The 22,543-nt window shown below is 43.6% G+C and overlaps 1 protein-coding gene across 6 annotated transcripts in view; it reads left to right on the plus strand.

The window, feature by feature from the left end:
* The first annotated feature begins 445 nt into the window (after window positions 1-445).
* Window positions 446-22,543, plus strand: part of IGBP1 (immunoglobulin binding protein 1) — a 105,710-nt gene continuing 83,612 nt past the window's right edge. For 3 of the 6 annotated variants that reach the window (XR_011435109.1, XM_070258730.1, XM_023634100.2), the window contains exons 1-5: window positions 705-1,176; window positions 1,540-1,833; window positions 10,858-11,053; window positions 12,887-12,966; window positions 13,688-13,800. Coding sequence is in view for 5 of the 6 variants with exons in the window: in XM_070258730.1 (XP_070114831.1) it covers window positions 806-1,176; window positions 1,540-1,833; window positions 10,858-11,053; window positions 12,887-12,966; window positions 13,688-13,800 (1,054 nt within the window). In the remaining variant the exon portion in view is untranslated. Of the gene's footprint in view, window positions 621-704; window positions 1,177-1,539; window positions 1,834-10,857; window positions 11,054-12,886; window positions 12,967-13,687; window positions 13,801-21,640; window positions 22,132-22,543 lie in introns of those variants that run through there. The other 3 variants (XM_023634101.2, XM_070258731.1, XM_023634097.2) reach the window with 3 other exon arrangements.

Below are 22,543 nucleotides of genomic sequence, written 5' to 3' on the forward strand. Positions count from 1 at the left end.
CCACACTCATGTGTTCAGTAGCCCCATGCGGCTAGTGGCTACCATATTGAACAGCGCAGTTCTGCATAATTGGACCGCTTTCCAAACCGATCGCTTATTTTCCTGTTCATATAATGACACAGAGCACTTAATAAGTACCAGGCACTGGGCTAGCCAGAGGGGTGCAAAGATTACTCAGACTCATTCTGCTAAGGGAGTTAGATTTGTAAATCACTAGCTGTAATACAGTGTGGTCGGTGCTCTGCTGGAAATACACAGAAAATGAAAATTTTCTGCGACATGGCGGGGAGAGAGGGGGGCGTCAAGGAAGGTTTCACAGAAGAAGTCACTTTAGAAAGCATGCTGGCTGTGGGGTGGACTCACTGGAGTTGCAGGTTACCAAGTGAGGGGCTCCAGAGAGCCCCAGGCCGAGAGGACAGGGCGTGGGGCCGGGAGTGGGAGGGGTGACGTCGGGGGGAAGAGGGCGGGCGAGGATTGGCTGGGAGGAGCGCGGAGCTCTAGCTGGTGGGGGGACGGAAGGCGGAGGGGGGCGCTCCTGGCGCTCGCGCGCCCAGACGTACGGAGCGAGGGAGCGGCGCGGCGGCCGGAGCCCCCGGCGGCTCTAGGGCGCTCCTCCCGAGGTAAGTTGCGCGCCCGCCCTCGCTCTGAATGCAGCCTCGGCCCCCGGGCCTCCGAGCCCAGGGAACTTCCCAGTCCGTGTCGGCGACGAGGAGCAAACCGTAAAATAGCGCCTCAGGTTTTGGTTGGTTGGTTGCCTTTCACAGATGCCTACTGCTTGCAATAGGCAGCCTGGTAAAATGCACCTATGGAAACGGTCGCCGGGGCGGCACACAGCCGCTTCCGGAAGTTCTTTGACGTTTTGGTAAAATGGAGCAACTGGACCAATGCGGCGCCCTTTCCGGTTTCGTTTGTTCTATCCCAGTTCTTTACCAAAGTTGCCGTTGTCCCCGGAAGTGAGGTCTTCCGGTTTCTTCCCTCCCCCATGATGGCTGCAGCAGAAGACGAGTTATTGCTGCCACGGCTCCCCGAGCTGTTTGAAAGCAGCAAGCAGCTTCTGGAGGAAGTGGAAGTAGCTACTGAACCCACCGGTTCCCGGCTAATCCAAGATAAGGTGTTCAAGGGACTGGATCTGCTTGAGAAGGCTGCCGAAATGTTGTCGCAGCTTGACTTGTTCAGGTATGGGGGAGAGGGTAATAAGAGCTGAGAACGAAGCTAATAACGGTTACCAAGGGTGGAGCCCTTGAGCCTGGGTGGAGGAAACTAGGACTAGGAATTTTCCATTCCCACCTCCCCTTGCGATCTTGTGTACATTGTTTATATTCCGCGGTAATTGATATGCCACGACTCTGCTCCCTAGTGTCAGCTGTGTGCATAGGCGCTGGGTGTGAGCGCTCAGCCACTTTCATTGAAGAAAACCGGCCGCTGTTCCCCTGGCCCCGTTTGCTCCACTCCCACCCTAGCCCTTCCCTCCCCCAGGAAGCAAGGGGCGCAGTTTGAATGCCCAGCCGGGCTTCACAGCCTCCTGTTTGCTCTTTCCAGCCGAAATGACGATTTGGAAGAGATTGCTTCCACCGACCTGAAGTACCTGATGGTGCCAGCATTTCAAGGAGCACTCGGCATGAAACAAGTCAACCCCAGCAAGCGTCTAGAACATTTGCAGTGGGCTCGAGAACACTTTTTAAACTACTTAACTCAGTGCCAGTACTATCACGTGGCACAGTTTGAGCTGCCCAGAAACAAGAACAACTCAGCTGAAAATAATACTGCTAATTGCTCCATGGCCTATCCTAACCTCGTTGCTATGGCGTCTCAAAGACAGGCTAAAATAGAGAGGTGGGTCAATAGCTGATAATTTGAGGACTGCCCAATGGCAGTGTATTGGGGGGGCATGGTTTTTTTACTGGGGGAAACAATGGTGTATGTCACTCTTTTGGTTCTTATTGAGCATAGGCCCTGGTGACAGCAGACTCTCCTGAGTTTTTCAAGAAGCCTCTGCCTTTGTCGAGATGGTCACCTAACGGTCAGACCCCTACTACCTTATGGTTGCCAACAGCAGCAATGTAGTTTAGCATAGTGTTTCCCAGTCTTCCCCACCTTACAGCATAGCAATATTCATATGGTACCGTGGGGTGAATATCTCTGAAGGGCATAATATCTTGTAGGTCTAGTCCATTTGTGGTCCATTGATTGAGAAGCTTTGTTCTAACGGTTCTGGATCAGGTTGTAACATCCTCAACTAATCTTGGTCCTGGCACAGCTTCATTGTGTGACCTTGAACAAGTTGCTTACCCTCTTAGTTTAAAAAAAAAAAAAACATTTAATGAGTGCTCACAGTAGGAACCGTGCTAGGCACTGGGGATACAAACTGAGTATGGGTGTTTGTATGAGTATGGGTGGTCTCTGTCTGGTGAGGAAAAGAGGCATAGAAACAGTATCGATATAAAGTGATGTGTTACAGAGGGCTCTCCTGTGAGAGCAGACAGGAGGGGCGCCTGACCAAAGAGGGAGCAGGAGAGAGCAGAGGCTGCCTGGAAGACGTGACTACTGTGATGAGTTGTTTAAGGATAAATAGGAAGATTATCTAGAGGAAGAGAAAAGGAGGGCAGTAGCCAGCAGAGATAATAGTGTTAGTAAAGCTACAGGGGCGTTAAAGAACACAGTGCTGGAGTGGGGATGTGTGGGTGGGGAGCAACTGTAAGCAATTAGGTGATGCTAGAACACAAAGGAGGTGGTGGACAGGGGGAAGGAATGATGCTGAGGAGTGTCGTAGGGGCCAGACCGAGGAGAGCCTGTGGTGTGAGGAATGTGAAGGAACAACCTTGTTGCTAAGAACTTGGGAAGGGGTTTCAATCCCAGTTCCACCATTTAACACTCTGACTTTGGATCAGTTGCTTAATCTCTCAGTGCCTTAATTTCCCCAGCTTTAAAATTGTATAGTAATAGGCCCTTCCTCTTAAAGTAGTTTTGAAGATTAAAAGAGAAATACATAAAAAGCACTTAGCACAGTGTCTGATGCAGTAAGCACTCGAAGTCAGCTATTGTTATATCTCTGTAGCTGAGTACAGGTTGTGGAGTCAGACCGGGGTTTGAGATCCAGCTTTCTTTTAAACCATTGGACTTTGGGTAACTTATTTAACCTATCTGAACCTCAGGTTTCCTCATATGTGAAATCTAATAATGGTACCTGTCTCATAGGGTTAAGAAGCAAATAAGATAAAGCACATAAAACAGCTAGCACAGTATCTGGCACATAGTAAATATTCTATAAGTGTTGCCTGCTATTAGGCCATGCTAAAGAGCTTAAGCTTTGCTTGGTGATTGGGATCCACTGGAGTTTTTTCCTTTAAAGAGTAGATGGTCGTATTTGCGTTTTAACCAGCATACTCTGGCTGCAGTTAGGAAGCAATGAGAGGGGGAAGATTAGATCCAGTTAGGTCATAGAGGTGGTGAGGCCTCACTAAGGCAGTGGCAGAAGGGATAGGAGGCATATATTTATTTAGGAGGGTTGAACCTGCAGAAAACCTGGCGATCAACTGGTGGTGGGAGGTGGGGTAGAAGGAAGCAGCAAGGAAGATGTCATGTTTCTGACTTAGGTGGATGGCTGTGGAACTCATTAAGATGGGGACTAGAGGAAGAACAACAAATCAGGGAAGAGTATGAATTCCTTATTGAGACATGTTGCGTTTAAGGTGCTTAGGAGACATCCAGGTAGAGGTGTCAGTGTGAAGCTCAGAAGAGAGGCCTGGTCTGGAGAGCTGAATATTGATTCATTCATTTAACAAATGTTTATTGAGCCTTTCTTGTGTGCCAGGAACTGTTCTAGGTAATGGAGAACCGGCCAAGCCCATGCCCTCATGGAGCTTTTATTTTGGTGGAGGAGACCAACAATAAGCTAGTAAATAGTAATGTAATTTCAGGTGGTGAGGGCTGTAAAGAATTAATAAGTGTGGTTAGGGGCTAGTGAGTGACAGTGAATGATTTTTGAGGAAATGGGGGTAGACTGATATGAAGTGGAGTTCAGCATCATGTCCTTTGTAAGAAGGTGAGGGCAACCCACTGGCATATAACAGGTAGTTTAAACAGTGAGTTTGGTTTCCAAATAATTATAATATACCAAAAAAAAAAAAAGAAGGGAAACTGTAAATGCCATAGAGATACAAACAGTGTTGTGGAGAAAGACCAGGCAGTGATCACATCTGGTTGGAGGGGTGAGGAAACGGTTTCAGAACGTAATGACATTTGAGATGAGCCTTGAAGGATGTAAATTTCTATTCTGAAAATAGAAATTACACATCTTCCAATGTAAAGGTAATAATACTCATTGTAGAAAGTTGGAAGAACAGAATATTTTTTAAATTAACAATAAGCCTTAATCCTAGCACTCAGAGATGATCTGTGTTAACTTCCTGACGTATTTCCTTCCAGATACATAGTTATTTTAGTTAATAAATTTGGAGTAACACTGAAATTTAGTTTTTATCTTTTTTTTTTAGCCTAATATTCTATGTGAGCATTTCCCCATGTGTTTTGAAACCATGATATTTAAGGGTTACATAATATTCCATCCTATATTTGTACCATACTTATTTAAATTAATCTTTTATTGTCGGGTACTTAAACTAATTCTGGGTTATTTTTGTTTCTTTGTTTTTGCCATGCTAAGTAATAATCCGAGCAGACACCTTTAATGGAATCTGTAACTCTTTCCCTAGGATGGATTCTAGAAAGACCAGTGACTAGATCAAAGGGTTTGAATATTTTTGGATTCTTGATGGTAACAATATTGCTTTCCACAATAACAAAGTTTCAGAGTATGTCCTGCTGCGCTGGTCTTGGAAGGTAACACTTAGAAAATCCAATTGAGCAAACAGAAAAAGTTATCTTATTGTTTTGATCTTATTTCTTTGGCTAGAAAGCTTGATCTTTGAGCTTTTTTTTTAAATGCCTGGCAGATGAGGTATCAAAATTGTCTTTTTGCTAATGGCTCCCACGTTTATATCACTAACCCGGACCTCTCCTGACCTTCAGACTCATACTTTCAAAACCCTACATGGATATTTCACAGACATCTCAACCTTAACATGCCCTAATTGAACCCTTGGCTTTTTGGCTCCCTAGTTGCACCCCTAAATCCAAGTCTTCACCGTCTCAGTAAGTGCACCACCATTCACCCAGGTGTTTCAGCCAGAAACCCAGGAGTTCACTTCACTTCCTGCCTGCGGGATCTCCACAGCCAGTCCATCAGCAAGGCCTGTCAATTCGGGCTACACAATGTATTTTATGTCATTCTGTTTCTCTCTTTCTTTACTGTCATACTTTAGGCCACTAGCATCTCTCACCTGAAATAGCCAAACCACTAACTATAAGGCCCTGTGGGATCTCTGGCTCATGCCTCTCTTCAATCTCATCATGTATCATACTCCCCTTTCTCACTAGACTCCAGCCAGAATGGCCGCCTTTCAGTTCTTTGAACAGAGCCAGCTCCTTCCTTCTACAGAGTCTTTGTACATTTTCTCTTTGCTTGGAATACTGTTCATTTATCTGTCTTTCTGGGCTTTGTCTTTCTTGCCTGCTAGAATGTGTACTCCATGAGGGCAGGAGTCATTTCTTTCTTGACCACTGTGGTATGCCTAGCACAGGCCTGACATACAGAAGGTGCTCAAGAAATATTGTTGACCAGCAGGAGAAACAACGTGAGCAGAAGCCCAAGGCAGGGTAGTGTGAGGTATGCACAGGGAATGGGGCATAGTCTGGTTTGGCAGACGCTACGAGCAGTATGGTCAGAGGTCTGCAGAAGGAAGTGATGTGTATAGAATATTGATGGGGAAGAGAGAGGCAGAAAGACAAGCTAACGTGTTATAATACTACTTCAACTAGGAAGGAGTGAGAAAAATGAAGTTACAACTGTCAGAGGTATTACTTTTGCAAGAAGCACTTATATGATTAGAAAATAAATTGTTCAAATCCTTATTTACTTTCTGTAAGTTCTCCCTCCCACGATTTTACATACCGAGGCCATCCTGCATAAAACACCTAAATGTTATGTCCTCTCTTTCTCAAAACCTGTTTCTTCACATATCTTCTCTACTCTTAATTCCCATCTTTGAGGAGTGACTGTAAGTCTGGTTGATTAACTGTATCTGCATTCTTTCTTTTTTTTTTTTAAGATTGGCACCTGGGCTAACAACTGTTGCCAATCTTCCTTCCCCCCCCCCCCCCCAAAGATTGGCACCTGGGCTAACAACTGTTGCTAATCTTTTTTTTTCCTGCTTTTATCTCCCCAAACCCCCCCTGTACACAGTTGTATATCTTAGTTGCACGTCCTTCTAGTTGTGGGCTGTGGGACGCCACCTCAAAGTGGCCTGACGAGCAGTGCCATGTCCGCACCCAGGATCCGAACCCTGGGCCACCGCAGCAAAGCACGCGAACTTAACCGCTCGGCCGCGGAGCCAGCCCCCTACATCTGCATTCTTTCGACAGAAATAGAAAAGTAGAAGCTGGATAAGTGGTGAGTCTAGTTTTAGATTTACTGAATTAAAGTCCTAAGGTGACAACTGGACAGCCATGTCCGTAGATCCATGGAAATGTGTAACTAAAACTTGTGAGGCTGTTTTGTGGCTAGCTCCTAAAATTTAGGAGCCTTGGTGTGGATAGTTTGCCAAGAAAACACATGTAGAGAGGAAAAAGCCAAGGAAAAACCATTGGGGCAAGTTAAGGGACAAGGAGGAGGAAGGAAAGAGCAATTCTAGGTAAGAGACTCAACAAGATACAGGTAGAAGTACTTACAGAAGCCTGGGGAAGTAAGAGAGCAAATGTCATGTCCTCTTCGAAGCTCCTCCTACCTATATTCCCTCCCAGATACTGTAGCACTTAGATTATGTTACTTTTCACAGCATAGCTCTCTGTCATTCTCTAGACTTGGAACTCCTAAAGGTTAGAGACCCTGACTAATTGTGTACTTAGTATCCTAATTGTATCATTGTATCTTTGGTGCCCAACCTGGTAACTGAATCATAGTATGTGCTTGCAGTGTCTTTGGGAGGGGCAGATAGAGTGGACGTCAGAAAGACGGAAGCCATATAATGTAGCAGAAAAAGCCTGGACTTGGGAGTCAGACAGACCTGGGATGACCAATCCGATTACTACTACTCAATAGATAGGGCATCATCTAACCCCTCCTAGCCTCGATTTTCTCATCACCTAACAATATTTGTATCATGTTGCTGCTTACAGAGCACTTTCATGTGTATTGTTCCATTTGATCCTCTTTTTTTTTTTCTTTTTCTTGTTTTTTTTTTCCTGGTTTTTTTTTTTTTTTTTTTGAGGAAGATTAGCCCTGAGCTAACTGCTGCCAATCCTCCTCTTTTTGCTGAGGAAGACTGGCCCTGAGCTAACATCCATGCCCATCTTCCTCTACTTTACATGTGGGACACCTACCACAGCATGGCTTGCCAAGCGGTGCCATGTCCGCACCCGGGATCCGAACCGGCAAACCCGGGCCACAGAGAAGCGGAACGTGCGCACTTAACCGCTGTACCACCAGGCCAGCCCCTCCATTTGATCCTCTTAACCCCATAGAGCAGATATCATTATCCCCATTTTAGAGATAAGGAAATGAGCCCTGAGAATTGACTTGTCCAAAGTTACATAGCTAGTAAGTGACCGGGCTAGGATTTAATGAAGGTCTTCAAATTCCCAGTTCTAGTGCTGTTTCCACTAGAGCACAGAAGAGAAAATAGTGGTTATTTGAAAAGATAGAACATAGATTGAGGGAAGGTGTTTCCAGGATAGGGGAAAGGCACCAGTAGACTGAAAAATTGTAACTGCTAATGACAGGGAAGACGATTGGGAGAGCGAGGCCTGGAAGATTGTGGGTGGGGGCAGGATCGATAGCAAAAGTGGAATGGTAAAGACATTGCCTTGCTGAAGACAGCACTAGCTCCTTCAAGACAAGAGGAAAGGGGGAAAGGTGAAGCTACAGAGATTTTAAGGTAAAGAAGAAAATTGAATTCTTCATTGGCTGGTCATCTGGTGAGTGTGATTGTGGCCTGGAATCCACAAAAGATGGACAAAAGGATAACTGAGCAAGAGTGATCACTCAGGCCAAGTTTGCTAGTATGAATTTGTAGTTGACTCATTTGACACAGATTTGTAATTTGTTAGTTCTCTTCAGCACTTTGGGAACAGAAAAAGGGAATGGTGGGAGTTGCCCAGAGTCAGCAGGGTGACAGGCATTGGGGATCATAGGGTGATAGGGAGTGTTTCCACATAGTGGCTCACCACTGGAAATCGAGAACAGTGATGAAAGTCTAGGACAGTGGGTTTTAATCTGTTCATTGGAGCCCTAAGATTCTACCGCAGTGCCTAAGGGAGATGTTGGGAGCCCTCCTTTGACTTAACCGAAGCAGATTTTATCTGTTTATTACTTATTGGAGTCCAAGTAAGCTCTCAGAAGAAGAAAAGTTTCTTCTGCTAAGACAAAAAGGTTTTATTAATCTTTTTTTGAGATTTTATTTTTTTCCTTTTTCTCCCCAATGCCCCCCAGTACCTAGTTGTATATTTTAGTTGTGGGTCCTTCTAGTTGTGGCATGTGGGACGCCACCTCAGCATGGCCTGATGAGCGGTGCCATGTCCGCACCCGGGATTTGAACTGGCCAAACCCTGGGCTGCTGAAGTGGAGCACGTGAACTTAACCACCCGGCCATGGGGCCGGCCCCAACCAAAAGGTTTTAAAACAGGAGTTGAGGAGCTAAAAGTCCTAAAGATGACAAGGAGCAAAGTCATAGGAGTAAAGAAGTAGAGAAGACGGGAAGACCAGAGAGTGCAGTGAGACCAGACCCTTGCAGGGAACGGGAAAGGAAGTGCAAGAACCTCAGTCAAAGGACCAGTAGACTAACCCAGAATTTACCCTGGATTATATGCATTCTGAGACCCTAGTAAGTTTTTTTCCTGACTTAGGTACATCCAGGAAAGAGGGTGGGGATAGGAGTGGGACTAGAATTAAATGTTGCCAAGTGATATCTGGAGTAGCCTCCATGAACTGGGAATTAGCCTTTGTAGTGTTTTACTCAGAATGCTACCTATGATGATACTGTGACAGCTGTTTGTAACATTATATAAAGTACCCGCTTGTTGTGTAAAAGGAGCAGAGGAGCCTAAAAGTTTTTGTAATAAAGAATGTTTCCAGAGCAGTGGTTCTTGACTTTTTGCAGGTCACGGACCTTGTTGATAATTTGATAAAAACTACGAAACCTCTTCCCAGCGAAGAAAAAAAAAAAAAAGCATCCATGTGGAATTCTGTATAAAATTTCAGGGATTTCAACGACCACCCCCTCACACACACCTGGCTCCAAACTCTGCCCATGGACCTCAGGTTAAGAACTTCAGGTTTGGGCGAACACCTGCAGAGGGACATCTGATTCTGGACGTCCAGAGTGGAGTTCCAGATGCAGATATTTCAAGACACTTCTCTTGGGAATCGTGGCATTTTTTCTTGGCTCCTCTCTTTCCCTCAAGCTCTTACATCCAATAAATTAGCAGCTTCTGTCTTTTATATTTTAAGTACATCCACATCTCACCATCTCCCTATTTCAAGTCACCATCTCTCACCTGGCTTGTGGTAATATCCTTTTGATTGGTTTCCCAGCTTCCACCTTGCCTCCCAGCCCTCACAGTCTACGGTCCACACAGCAGCCAGAGTGGCCCATGTGAAAACAAGTTTTCATGTCAGCCTATTCACGTCATGTATTCTATTCAAAAGCCTCCAGTGGCTTTCCTGTCTCACTCAAAATATGGCATTTGATATTTTGGGTCTTATGGCCTCCAGGGTTCTATAAATTATGGCTCTGGCTATCTCCTGGACCTCATTTCCTATCATTCTTCTTTACTCCATGTCAGTCACACTGACCTCCTTGCTATTTCTCAAACATGTCAAGCCAGGCACTCTCTCACCCCAGGACCTTCGTATTTGCTTTCCCCCCTCAGAACACTGTTCCAGATATTGGCATGACTTGCTTCCTTATTTCCTTGAAGTCTTTGCCCAAATGTCACCTCTTGCTGATCACTTGTATCTCATAGCACCCTTACTTTTGCGCCATCACTCTATCCACTTACCTTGCCTTTTGCTGCTTCTTAGCACTTATCACCACCTGACTCATCATCTATTTCTTTTGCTTCTCCCACTAGAATGAAAGCTTCAGGAGAGCAAGGGCTTTCTTGTATACACTGCCGTGTCTCCAGCACTGAGAACAGTGCCTGTCATGCAATAGGTACTCAGTAAATATCTTTCAAATGAATGATGGATGACATAGAATGCATCCTGAAAAAGGCAGGCAGGATGGTTATAACTCTTTAAATTATATTAGGATGAGTCAGAAGAGCTGGGAACATTTTGTCCAGAAGAAAAGAAGAGATGACCATTTTTTAGGCTGTTTCACAAGGAATTCCTGCATCAATGGCAAGTGAATGACCCCTAAGATTCTCTCTTTCTTTGAAGCTGTAATTCCTAAATGGATAGTATGTGATACTGAGCACCCAACCTATAAGGGTTGAAGTGATAACATGACTAAGGCACTCCCATCTCTAAAGATAATGGGGCGAGGTGCTCAGATCAGCTTCCTTTTATGTTTTTCTGGCTTCAGAATGTGTTTCTTAGCCCCTGCTGACCCCTTGCTTTGTAGTCTTGAGAGAACTGCCTTGGTGGCAAGTTCTAGGGTGTAGAATCTGTATTTTTGCCAAAGTGGAAATCAGCGTACTTACTGCCTGGTCATTTGCAAAGGTAAGATCTTACTGTGGCCCTCTTTTGAAGGAATGCCTCTTTATCTTTAAGTTCATGGGTAATGCTTTTCTGTGGAACAGATACAAGCAGAAGAAGGAGGTGGAGCATAGGTTGTCTACGCTGAAATCTGCTGTGGAAAGTGGTCAAGCAGATGATGAACGTGTTCGTGAATATTACCTCCTTCACCTTCGAAGGTGGATTGGTATCAGTTTAGAAGAGATTGAGAGCATTGATCAGGAGATAAAGATCCTGAAAGAAAAAGACTCTTCAAAAGAGGTAAGCCCATCACTGCCTAGATAGTTCAAAAAGCTACTGTCAGAGATTTGGATGTTCTGCAGGAGAGTTAAAATTAAAATCAAATTAAAATCCTTTTAAGTCTCCATAAAATCGTTGTTCTTATTAAGATTAGTGGAGGAAGGCTGAAGGTGCACTAGGGTAGCTTTCTCTCCAGCCTATAGTGATGTTCCCCAGTGCTTCCGAACCTGTAACGCACTTCTAGTCATTTGTAATTTTGTGACATGCCACAGGGGAGGGCGACTTCTCTGAAGTAAAAATTGGTTTTGGCTGTGGGAGGTCCTGACTGCTTGAGGAATGCATAGGGAGGTATGCCTTTAAAATCTGTGCTTGACTGTAATAAAGGGGAAGAGGAACGGGATGGGAGCAGAGAAGAAAAGTGGAACTAGAGGAGAGAGAGAAAAGGTAGAAAGAAGATAAAACAAAAAATGGACCATGTTTAGGCTGGGGTAGGAATCCGAATTTAACCTTACACAGTGTTGCACTCACACCTTTAGATCACTCACGTATGAGACACAGCAAGGACATCTCCGTGCACAAAATGTTGCGTATACTGATAAAGAAAACCTGGTCTGACACAGCTTTGGCTGTCTTTGAAGATCATCACCCTGTTTTGGAGCTGCTGCTTCAGAAGATTAGGCTCTGCTGCTCCTTACCTTTGGGTTCAGGATACAATGTGAATTGAGTTGAATTTATCAGCTGGTCACAGACATTTATTTAAGACCTCAGAGAAACCTCTTCCCAATTTGATTGGTACTAATTAGCCCAGGAGCTTTTGCCTCTGGGTAACATCAGCTTAGTTCTTCATGTTAAAGGATCAAAGAATGAATGATTGGTTAGTAGTCTAAGGTCAGAAGGCCCCTTGAGCATATCTAGATGAGGGGTTTTCAAGCATTTTGAGACTCTTCTGAGTCCTCCCCTGTCCCTTTTTTTTGAGGAAGATTAGCCCTGACCTAACATCTGCCACCAATCCACCTCTTTTTGCTGAAGAAGCCTGGCCTTGAGCTAACATCTGTGCCCGTCGTCCTCCACTTTATATGTGGGACGCCTGCCACAGCATGGCTTGCCAAGCGGTGCCATGTCCACACCCGGGATCTGAACCAGCGAACCTGGGGCTGCCGAAGCGGAATGTGTGAACTTAAGCACTGTGCCACCGGGCCAGCCCCAGAAGAGGTGTCTTAATCATTCAACTTTTGGGGCCGGCCCCATGGCCAAGTGGTTAAGTTCGCGTGCTCTGCTTCAGTGGCCCAGGGTTTCACTGGTTCGAATCCTGGGTACAGACATGGCACCGCTGATCGGGTCATGCTGGGGCGGCGTCCCACATGCCACAACTAGAAGGACCCACAACTGGAAATACACAAGTATGTACCGAGGGGCTTTGGGAGAAAAAGGAAAAATAAAATCTTAAAAAAAAAAAAAAAAGTAATAGTAATTCAACTTTAGCCCTGAAGGCCAGGCTGAGGAAAGGGGCTTCAAATTCAGCTCAGGGGATTTAGATGGAACATAGAAGAAGGCCTTGGAATCTCCTTCTCTGGAGGGGGGCATTTTAAAGCCATGTAATGTTTTACTTGTAGTGAGATGATTCCTGGGAGAGCTTCTCTTCCTCCTTTTTCAGTAAGGTACTTGGGCCTCCTCAGGAAGAGCTAAGCAGCCTCCACCATTAGTATTCTGCTGCTCTATCTTAGAGATTGATAAATAGGAAGTGAGTGAATTTTGAATCCAGGACTTTTCAAGCACCTGAAGACTTAAAAGCCTGCCCACATATGGGGTGGGCAAAATGGCAAATGCACTTCTGATGATTAATTTCCTTTTTAGGCATCAACTTCCCATTCATCTCTTCAGGACAGGCCTCCAAGGAAACCCTTCATTCTCACTCGGAACGTAACCCAAGCCAAGTAGGTAATTCTAAAAAGTGGGTTGCCTTGCAGGCCCCCTGGTTTTATGGTTCCGTAGTAGTGGATGAGGAAGGGACGGAATGGGCGTTGTTAAAAGGCCACGGCTTCACTCGAGGGAGCTGTTCTTTCATCAAAGGGATATTAATCTCTTGTAATACTTCCTCTATGTCTGTCTTCGTCAGAGATTTCCCTCACAAACTTGAGCTTAAAAATAGGCTCCAAAGAAAACCAACAAAAATAAAGAGAAAGAAAAAAGGAATCTAATGAAGAATTGTATCCTTTAAAATTGTTTCCTGTTATTGCCTTTGACTACAGTTCTCAAAAGGACATGTTTGCTTCTTCTAGGATTTAATTCTGAGTTCTTGTGATGCTTTTCCATAGGGTCACGGGAGAGTCTCCTCCCTCTGTGTACCTTTTAGACCTACCGATTGTAAATACCCCTTCCACAGGATCATCACTGCTCTGTGGGGCATTGGCCTCTGGGTTTGCTTCTTGGGAGATGATCCTGGGCTATTTATCTTCTCATGAAAGCTCTTGACTTTAATGCCCCTTCCTGGATGCTTCTTTTTACATGTCCTCACAGGAATTTGCCCAACTCCGTGGAACATAGCTGGGTAGGGGAGCAAGGATGAAACAGACACAGGCTTTGTCACTAAACAGAAGAGGCTTTTTAATAGTGCTACTTATGTTTAGTTTTCTAAATGCAGTGTGATTCTTGCAGAGTATTTGGAGCTGGTTATCCAAGTCTGGCAACTATGACAGTAAATGACTGGTATGAGCAGCATCGGAGATACGGAGCATTACCAGATCGGGGAATAGCCCAGACAACACCAGGTATGAAGGGGGACGGGGAAAGTACTTAGACTACTGGTTCCTTACTCCCAGCAATTAAATTCAGACCAAGTATCGTTGCCCTTTAGGAGCAGAAGTAATCTGGACAAAGATTTTGAGTAATAGAAAGATTCTAGGCAGTATTTTATTTATTATTAAAATAAATAGCAGATGATACTGGGAGGATGGGGGCAGCATCAGCATAGTTTCTGAATCTCTCCAAATATCATGGCATAAAAACAGCCTGAGCAGCTAGATGGTAAAACCAAAAATCCATGGATAGCAGTTCTGCTTATGATAATAGCAGAGTAGGTTGTATCAGGCCAACCCTTCCTACAGATAACAATTTACAAAGTATAACAAAACAACTGCCAGAAGGCACTAGAGAGGAACCAAAAAAATCAGACATAGACTGGAGAGAATTCAACATTTAAAAGGAAATGGTACTTGGAATTTCTTGAGGGCGGGGACTTTTGACGACCTGTATTCTTGGTGCCCAACTTGGTAATTAGATCATAGTAAGTACTTGGAGGTATCTTCTGAAGGGAAAGGTCGAAAGAGTTGATGTTAGAAAGATGGAAGCAATACGGTATAGCGGAAAAAGATGGACAGACCTGGGGTAACCAATTACTCCTGCCACTTAATAGATAGGACAGCATCTAGCCCCTCTGAGCCTCACTTCTTTATCTCGTATATTATCTCATTTGATCCTCTTTAACAACCCCATGAAGCAGACATTCTTATCCTTATTTTAAGATGAGGATGGTGTCTGAGAATTGACTTACCCAAAGTTAACATAGCTAGAAAGTGGCCAGGCTGAGATTTTAATTTAGGCCTTCAAATTCCTAGTTCCAGTGCTGTTTCCACTATAGCACAGAAAAGAGAAGAGTGGTCACTTGAAAGAGTTTCCTGTTTTTTATAGCTTTTCACCTATAGGCAGGCTGCAGTTGCTGTGATGTGAGGGTACGTAAAACTTGGATAGAAACTTGCAGTCTTATTTGTTGAAGAATGAGAGAACTGAGCTCAGGGTGACCATAGCAAGTGAAAAGTGAGAGAAGATATCCCAGAAAGGAGAGAACCACAGAGAAGGAGCCCTAATTCTCCATATAAACCCTGCCCAAATCTCCACCTCACTCCTAAGCTATGCATGCACAGGATAGACTCCAAGCACCCTAGCTAGAGCTCAAAGAACTCAATGGAGCAAGGAAAGTCTCTTTAATAAATGGTGTTGGGGCGTGCACAAAGGAACAACGCTCCTATGGTGGCAGAGTGTGTGGGGCCTCTGCAGCAGGGCAAGAAGGTCCACTCCAGTGGGTTGGGGCATGTGCACAGGGCAGGACTGTGTTGATGGGGTGTGTGGCCCTATGGGCGATGGGGCTTGTCAGCTGCAGCATGCTTGGGCTTCTCAAACACCCATAGGACGTCAAACAATTGGGTGCTTATATGCTTGGGGCCGTCCCCACCCAACTGCACTCCTGAGAGAGCTGACAACAGCCTTACAGGCTGGAGGCCTACAGCAATTATAAGCCCCTGAGCCTAGCAACCAGCCATATTGGGGCCTACTCACTTAACAGGAAAACTACAGCAAGAATGTGCTATTAGACCTTGCAGCCAACTGTGCTGGGGCTCCCCACACCTGATAAAGTGACTGAAGGGATCATGGCAGCCACATGCAGCTGAGCATTACAACCAGCCAGCCAGGGGGACACCTTAGCCTCCCCATGCACCCGCAGCAGGAGCAACCCTGCCACAACAGAAGGACACACGTAGCCCACACAGGGAACACTTCTGGAACATTTGGAACCAGTGACAAGAGGGAGGCACACGACAGGGCCTCATAAGGCATCTCTTACATAAGGCGACCTCTCCAAGATCGGGAGATGTAACTTATCTACCTAATACACAGATATAAGCACAGAGAAAGAGGCAAAATGAAGAGACAAAGGAATATGTTCCAAATAAAGGAACAGGACAAATCCTCAGAAAAAGAACCAAATGGAACAGATAAACAATCTACCTTATATAAAGAGTACAAACTATTAGTCATAAGGATGCTCACTGATCTTGGGAGAAGAATGGATGAATTCACCGAGAACTTCAACAAAGAATTGGAAAATATAAAAAGGAATGAGTCAGAACTGAAGAATACAGTAATAAAATGAAAAATTTACTAGAGGGACTCAGTGGCGGAGTAGAGGATGCAGAAGAATGAATCAATGAGCTAGACAAAAGAGTAGAGGAAACCACCCAAACTGAACAGAAAAGAAAAGACTGAAAAAGAACCAGGACACTCTAAGGGACCTCTGGGACAACATCAAGCACACCAACATCCATTTTATAGGTGTCCCAGAAGGAGAAAAGAGAGGAAAAGAGGTGTAAAATCTAATTGAAGAAATAACAGCTGAAAACTTTCCTAACCTAAGGAACGGAACAGACATCCAGGTACAGGGAGCACAGAGAGCACCAAACAAGATAAACCCAAAGACGCCCACACCCAGATGTATTATAATTAAAATGTCAAGAATTAAAGAGAATGAGGGAATCCTAAAAGCTCAAGAGAAAAACAACAAGTTACATACAAAGGAAACTGCATATGAAATTGAGCAGAACAGGGACAATAAAGATGAAGGAAAGAGAAGGTCCAGATAAAAGTGGGAGAGAGCCAGAACCAAGGACTCTAATCAAGCAAGTCATTCTATTTCTTTCACATACATAAAAACGGCAGAGAGGGAGCCTCTGTGAAGTTAGAAAAGCCACTCTGAACCATACTACTTTCTAAAAGTTCAGGAAAACTTAGTACACGTAAGAATGAACAACAGCTAGTGGTGATGTTTGCACAGCTCTGAATATACGAAAACTCACTGAACTGTACGCTTTCGATGCATACATTTTATGGCGTGTGAAGTATATCTCAATAAAGCTGCGAACAAAATGAACAGAAAATTATCAAGGTCAAATCCCACACAAAGTGATTATACAGGGAAAGAAAGAATCAAAAGCATTCCAGAGACACTCAGAAAACACAAATCTAAAATGTACTGTTTAAAAATGAATTGGAAGACATTAAGAAAATTATATAAGACATGGAAGAACGATATAAAGCAGGATTAGAAAAACTCAGAAATGTGTGACAACTTGGGGAAAATAAAGAATCATTTCAGAAATGAAGGCTAAGCTGGAAGAAAAGGATGAGTGAACGCAACAGAAAACGTTTTAATAAGGTAACAAATGAACATGTTTTAAATCGAAAAGAAATTTAAACAGGATTCAAGAAACAGTGACAAATGGGGGCTGGCCACATGGCCAAGTGGTTAACTTCGCGCACTCCACCTCGGCGACCCGGGGTTTCCCAAGTTTGGATCCTGGGCATGGACGTGGCACTGTTCATCAGGCCATGCTGAGGCCGCATCCCACATGGCACAACCAGAAGGACCTACAAATTAGAACATACAATTATGTACTGGGGGGCTTTAGGGAGAAGGAGAAGAAGAAGAAGAAGAAAAAAGATTGGCAACAGATGTTAGCTCAGGTGCCAGTCTTTAAAAAAAAAAGTGTCAAATATAAAAGATAGCAAAGAAGACCTGGCATATGGATAATAGGATTATCTGAAGAAGAAAACCAAAGCAAGGAAAAAGAATAAAAGCTAAAAATTAATGTTAGGGAAACTTTCCTGGAACAAAAAAAAAGATTTGATTTGAGAAGGCACACTGTGGACCTGAGAATTTTGACTAATAATGACCAACAACAAGACACATTCTAATAAAATTACTATACTTTAAAGAAAAGGAAAAAAATGCTTTGGACATTTGGACAAACACAGGTGATTTATAAAGGAAAGAAAATTGGATCACCCTCAAACTTTTTGACATCAACACTTTATGCCAGAAGAAAATGGAGTAACATGTATTTAAGATTCTCAAGGGGAAAAAATATGAGCCAAGGACATTATATCTGGTAAAACTGACTTTTAAGTATGAAGGATATAGCCATTTATCAACATGCAGGAACTCAGGAAATATTGTTCCCATGATCCTTTCCTAAGGAATTTGCTAGAGAACGAGCTTCAGACAACCAAAATGATGAGAGACATTGACAGAAGGACTGGTAGCAAGCCTTAAATATATAGTTATTTAGACCTAAGACTAAACGAGGGTTAAAAGGGAGAGAGCAGAGTATGTAATGCCTATATGCTCGGTGTTCAGATAACGTCGATATAGCACCACTGTTTTCCAAAATGGAGAAATGGGAAAAGCATATGCAAGAAAGGAACTGCTACCAATAATCATATTGCTGGCGCTATTAGTGTTATTCCAAGACTGTGTGTAATGTGAGATAGTGTAAGTGAGTAATTATAAGACATTTGAATCCTGTCATCCTCTGTCTTTGAGAACTAAGACTTTTAGTGTGGAAGAATACAGGTGTAATTCAAAAGAGTTTAAGTTAGAAGTAAAACGACCCTGTAGTCCTGAATATGAACTCAATGAGAAATTTTATTTAAAAGTAAACACACGCACACACCCCCTTTGCTTTAGGGGTGAAAGGGCTTAGAAATAATGACTAGCCCAGTAGTAGTGAACACGCCTAGTAATCCAGATTGTGGTCTTGAAATACCGTTCCCATTAAAGGAAATTAGGATGTCTTAGAGAAACAGCTAATTCTAAGTGTGGGGCAGGAAATGTACCAGGTGAGCTTGGAACATTTTGTCATAAGAAGTAGGGAAGAAGCCTTCAAAGACTACTAAGGTCATATCAAAAAGACTCAGAAGCCACTTCGAAGATGTTTCCACTGGTCAGAGACAGTTTGGCTTCAAAAAGGATAATTGCCAATAGCAGTGAGCACATCCAGTGCCCAAATCTTGGTTTCTAATACCATTCTCCACTTAAAGGAACCAGGGCTCCTTAGAGAAATGGCTGATTCTAGAGCTGGGGCAGGGAATATATAAGATGTGCCTGAAGTGTCTTGTAGTACTAGAAAATAAAGAAGCACTCAAGAAAAAACAATTGAGCTATGTTAATTGGACACAAAGGCCAGCTGAAAGAACTCTCACTGGCCAAAACTGGAAGAATTTGAGCAGGAAAATAACAGTATTGAATATAACACCAAGAATAAGATAAATACCCATGAGTCTCTAGTGATAGAAAGAAATGATTAAATAAATGAATGGGGGAGGAGAGACAAATCTCCCCTACAGAAAAATTCCAAATAATTTGTGTATGTACTCCTGTCTCAAGGAGCGGGAGCATAGCTCCTCCCCCCTGAGGTGCGGGCTGTGTCTAGTGACTTTCCGCCAGAGACTGTGGTGTGGAGGGTGCAGGAGGCGGGCCTTGGCAGCTGGGAACCTGGCAAAACCTCTGCCTTAGTCGGGTGATTCTGGGTAAAACAGCAGCAGCGGTAAGTCATGGTGATGCTGTGTAGCCTTGATTTGATGTGGAGAGAAGGGCCCTTCGCCTCTGCAGTATTCTCCTCCAAGACCCATAACCCCAGTCAAACTATGAGAAAAGCATCAGGCAACCCCAAATTGAGGGACATTTTGCAAAATACCTGAGGAGTACTCCTCAAAACTGTTCAGGTCATAAAAACAAGGAAAGTCTGAGAAATTGTTACAGCCAAGAGGGGACTAAGGAGACAGGACTAAATGTAATGTGGTCTTCTGGATGGGATCCTGGAACCGAAAAAGGACATTAGGTCAAACCTAGGCTAAATGAAGTATGTACTTTAGTTGTTAGTAACACAGCAGTATTGGTTCGTTTCTCGTTTCTTGTGACACATAACCCATAGTAATGTAAGATATTAAAAATCAGGGAAATTGGGTACGGATGTATAGGAACTCTCTATACTATCTTCTCAATTTCTCTGTAAACCTAAAACTATTCTAAAATTTAAAAGTTCATTTGAATATATTTTTAGAAATCATTGCAGTTGGTTGAAGCCCATCAAATATGTTTAAATCCATGAGTACATAATTATATTTAAAAACAAGAATTGTTCCATTTCAGAGGATGATAACAAACCAATTTATTATCTTAAGTAGTACATAAAGTAAAAGAATCGAGTATTTATCTTGTTTTTTTCCCGGGTAACTAAATAGTAGTAGATGAGGGGAAGCCTCTCTTTATAAAAGCATTCTAGTTAATAAAAAAGAATGTTAAAATTAAGGGTATGACCTTCCTGGAAGCCCTAGAAAATTATTGAATCTAGGCATTCAGCATCAACAGCGGCTAGCATCACCACACATGAGACACAGATGTTATGTGTCACCTGACGAGAGAACACAGCACCACCTAGAATCATGCCGAAGAGATGACCTCTGAGTCAGATGCAGCCTCTGTGTCCGCTTGCCAGTCTGCGGAAATACGGAAGAACAGTTGGACTACATCATGACTATGCAATCAGCAAAATCCAGATTTGGGGAAGCTCTCAGGTCAAATGCCCCAGCTACTTCAGTAGATAACTTGTAAGGAAAGAGAGAGAGGGAAGAGGAACATGTAGATTCAAAAGATATCAAAATATTTTTAAATGGGCAAAACTAACCTTAAAAACATTGTGCTAAATGAAAGAAGTCAGACACCAAAGACCACATACTGCTTGGTTCGGTTTATAGGAAATGTCCAGAAGAGGCAAATCTGTAGAGACAGAAGGTGGATTCGTGGTTGCCAGGGCTGGAGGCAGAGAAGGAATGGGGGTTAACTATAAATGGGCACGAGGGACCTTCTTGGGGTGATAGAAGTTTTTTAAATTGGATTGTGGTGATGGTTGCAGAACTCTGTACTAAAAATCATTGAGCAACAAATGAACATACAGATGGACAGCCCTAGTGTCTAGGGGTGCACACTTGGGTAATAAAGCTATGATAAACTCCAGGAAATTATTACGATGAAAGGTGGTATAGTGGTTACCTTTGGGGGCAGGGGGGAGTCATGATTTGGAAGATGCTCCTGGAGAGGCTTTTGAGATGGGTACAAGATGTATTTCTTGACCCAAGTGGAGGCTATGAAGGTATAGCCTTCTTATAAAAACTTGTTACATATATTTTTGTGTGATTTCTAGTGTCTTGTATTTTACAATACAGGGTTAAAAAAACAGGAGAACACAAGACTCCCAAGTTGTTAGATCAGATCCCCACGTATTTCATTCTTCATCATAGTAATGAGAATACTTCTCATGGGCAAACTCAGGGTAGCCAGGAAACGCTCCTTTACCTTGCAAAGGAAAAAAGTTAATGCAAAAGAGAGAGAGCAGTTGGTTTAATTTCTTCTGGGTGTACACTGCATGACAAATGCCATTTGGACCTCAGACCCTGTTCCAAACACATACAAAATAACACAGATATTCTTTTCCAGTAAGTTCCACTGCCCCGTGTTTTCCAATTTTACACACACAGAAAATTGTATAACTATAATGAAGGAAAGGGATGGAGGAGAAAAAGTCACCTGTAGTCCCACCTCCCTGGCATATCACAAATCATAGAATCCTAAATATTTTTTACATTAGTGTTTTTGCTTTGCTCGGGGTGGGTTGGTTGGTTGGTTGGTTGTTTTTGTTTTTTGTTTGGGGTGGGGATGTTGGCCATTTTAGCAAGAATTCTTTCTCAAAATAGAATTCATTCTGAGGGACAACTTTCATGTTTTTGTCTTCTTGTGAAAACCACTCAGCATCCTTTCTTCCTGTTATTTGACATGTCATCTGTTAAGGAATATAAGTACTGTCCCCACTTCTGCTGGCCCCAGGGTGGGCAGCTAGATTCCTTGTCCCCATTTTATGTGGTTGTGCTCAGAGTGGAGCTGAGGCCCCAGACATTCCCTCAGTTTCTCACCCCGGCTTTCTCACTTTTCCACTTTGTCAGCGTTCAAAAGAGCAGCTCAGCACCAGAAAGATCAGGAACAAAAGGAGGAAGAGGATGATGACGGAACCCTCTACAGAGCTCGGGAGTGGGATGACTGGAAGGACACCCACCCTAGGGGCTATGGCAACCGACAGAACATGGGTTAGTTGTCCCACAACAAGATGCGATGATAGTGGCACACCAGCTTCCCTGCCAAGGAAGGCTCTGTGGTCTTCCCCTCCCTGGGCTCCTGCTTCAGCTGTGTGCAACAAAAACCTAGATGCTTAATCATGCTTTTCATTCAATAAAGTGTCAGAGAATTAAATGTGTATTTGTATCCTAGATGATGAGCCAGCAGTCTTGTTTTGGCATTATCATCCTCATCATGGTGTATTCCATTTTCTTAAGTGGAAAGAAAAGTACTGAGAAATGGCTTTGTATAATCAATGACTGTATGAATTCTCATTAAAAAATAATAAACGTCCATTCTATTACATGAGACTGTGCAGAAATATGGCTATGAGCTTCTTTTTTTGTGGGGGGGAAGTCAGCCGTGTGTCCCTGGGTTTATGGAGAGATCTTGGTCATCTCCCTTTGGTCTGGGCAGTGAATTTCCCAACATTACAGCTGCCCAGACCAGCTGGAGCTTTCTCCTTCCTACCCCAGCACTGTGAAATAATTCAACACTCTGCTTTACGGGGGTGAGCACAAAAGCCAGGACTTTCCCTGCCACACAGCACTATTTTTAGGAATTATAGCTGTACATGAATGGACCATAACAACCCTGTCTACCTAGACTTAATGCCTTGGCCAGGAGAAATGAGAGAAGCAGGTAAGGTGCTGTGGGGGAGGAAGAACTATTCCTCTCCCCTCTAGGTCCTTCTGGCTGGCCTCAGAATTAAATTGTTATGAGACAGAATAACA

The sequence above is a fragment of the Equus caballus genome, chromosome X, assembly GCF_041296265.1.
Source record: "Equus caballus isolate H_3958 breed thoroughbred chromosome X, TB-T2T, whole genome shotgun sequence".
In the NCBI taxonomy this organism is placed as follows: Eukaryota; Metazoa; Chordata; class Mammalia; order Perissodactyla; family Equidae; genus Equus; species Equus caballus.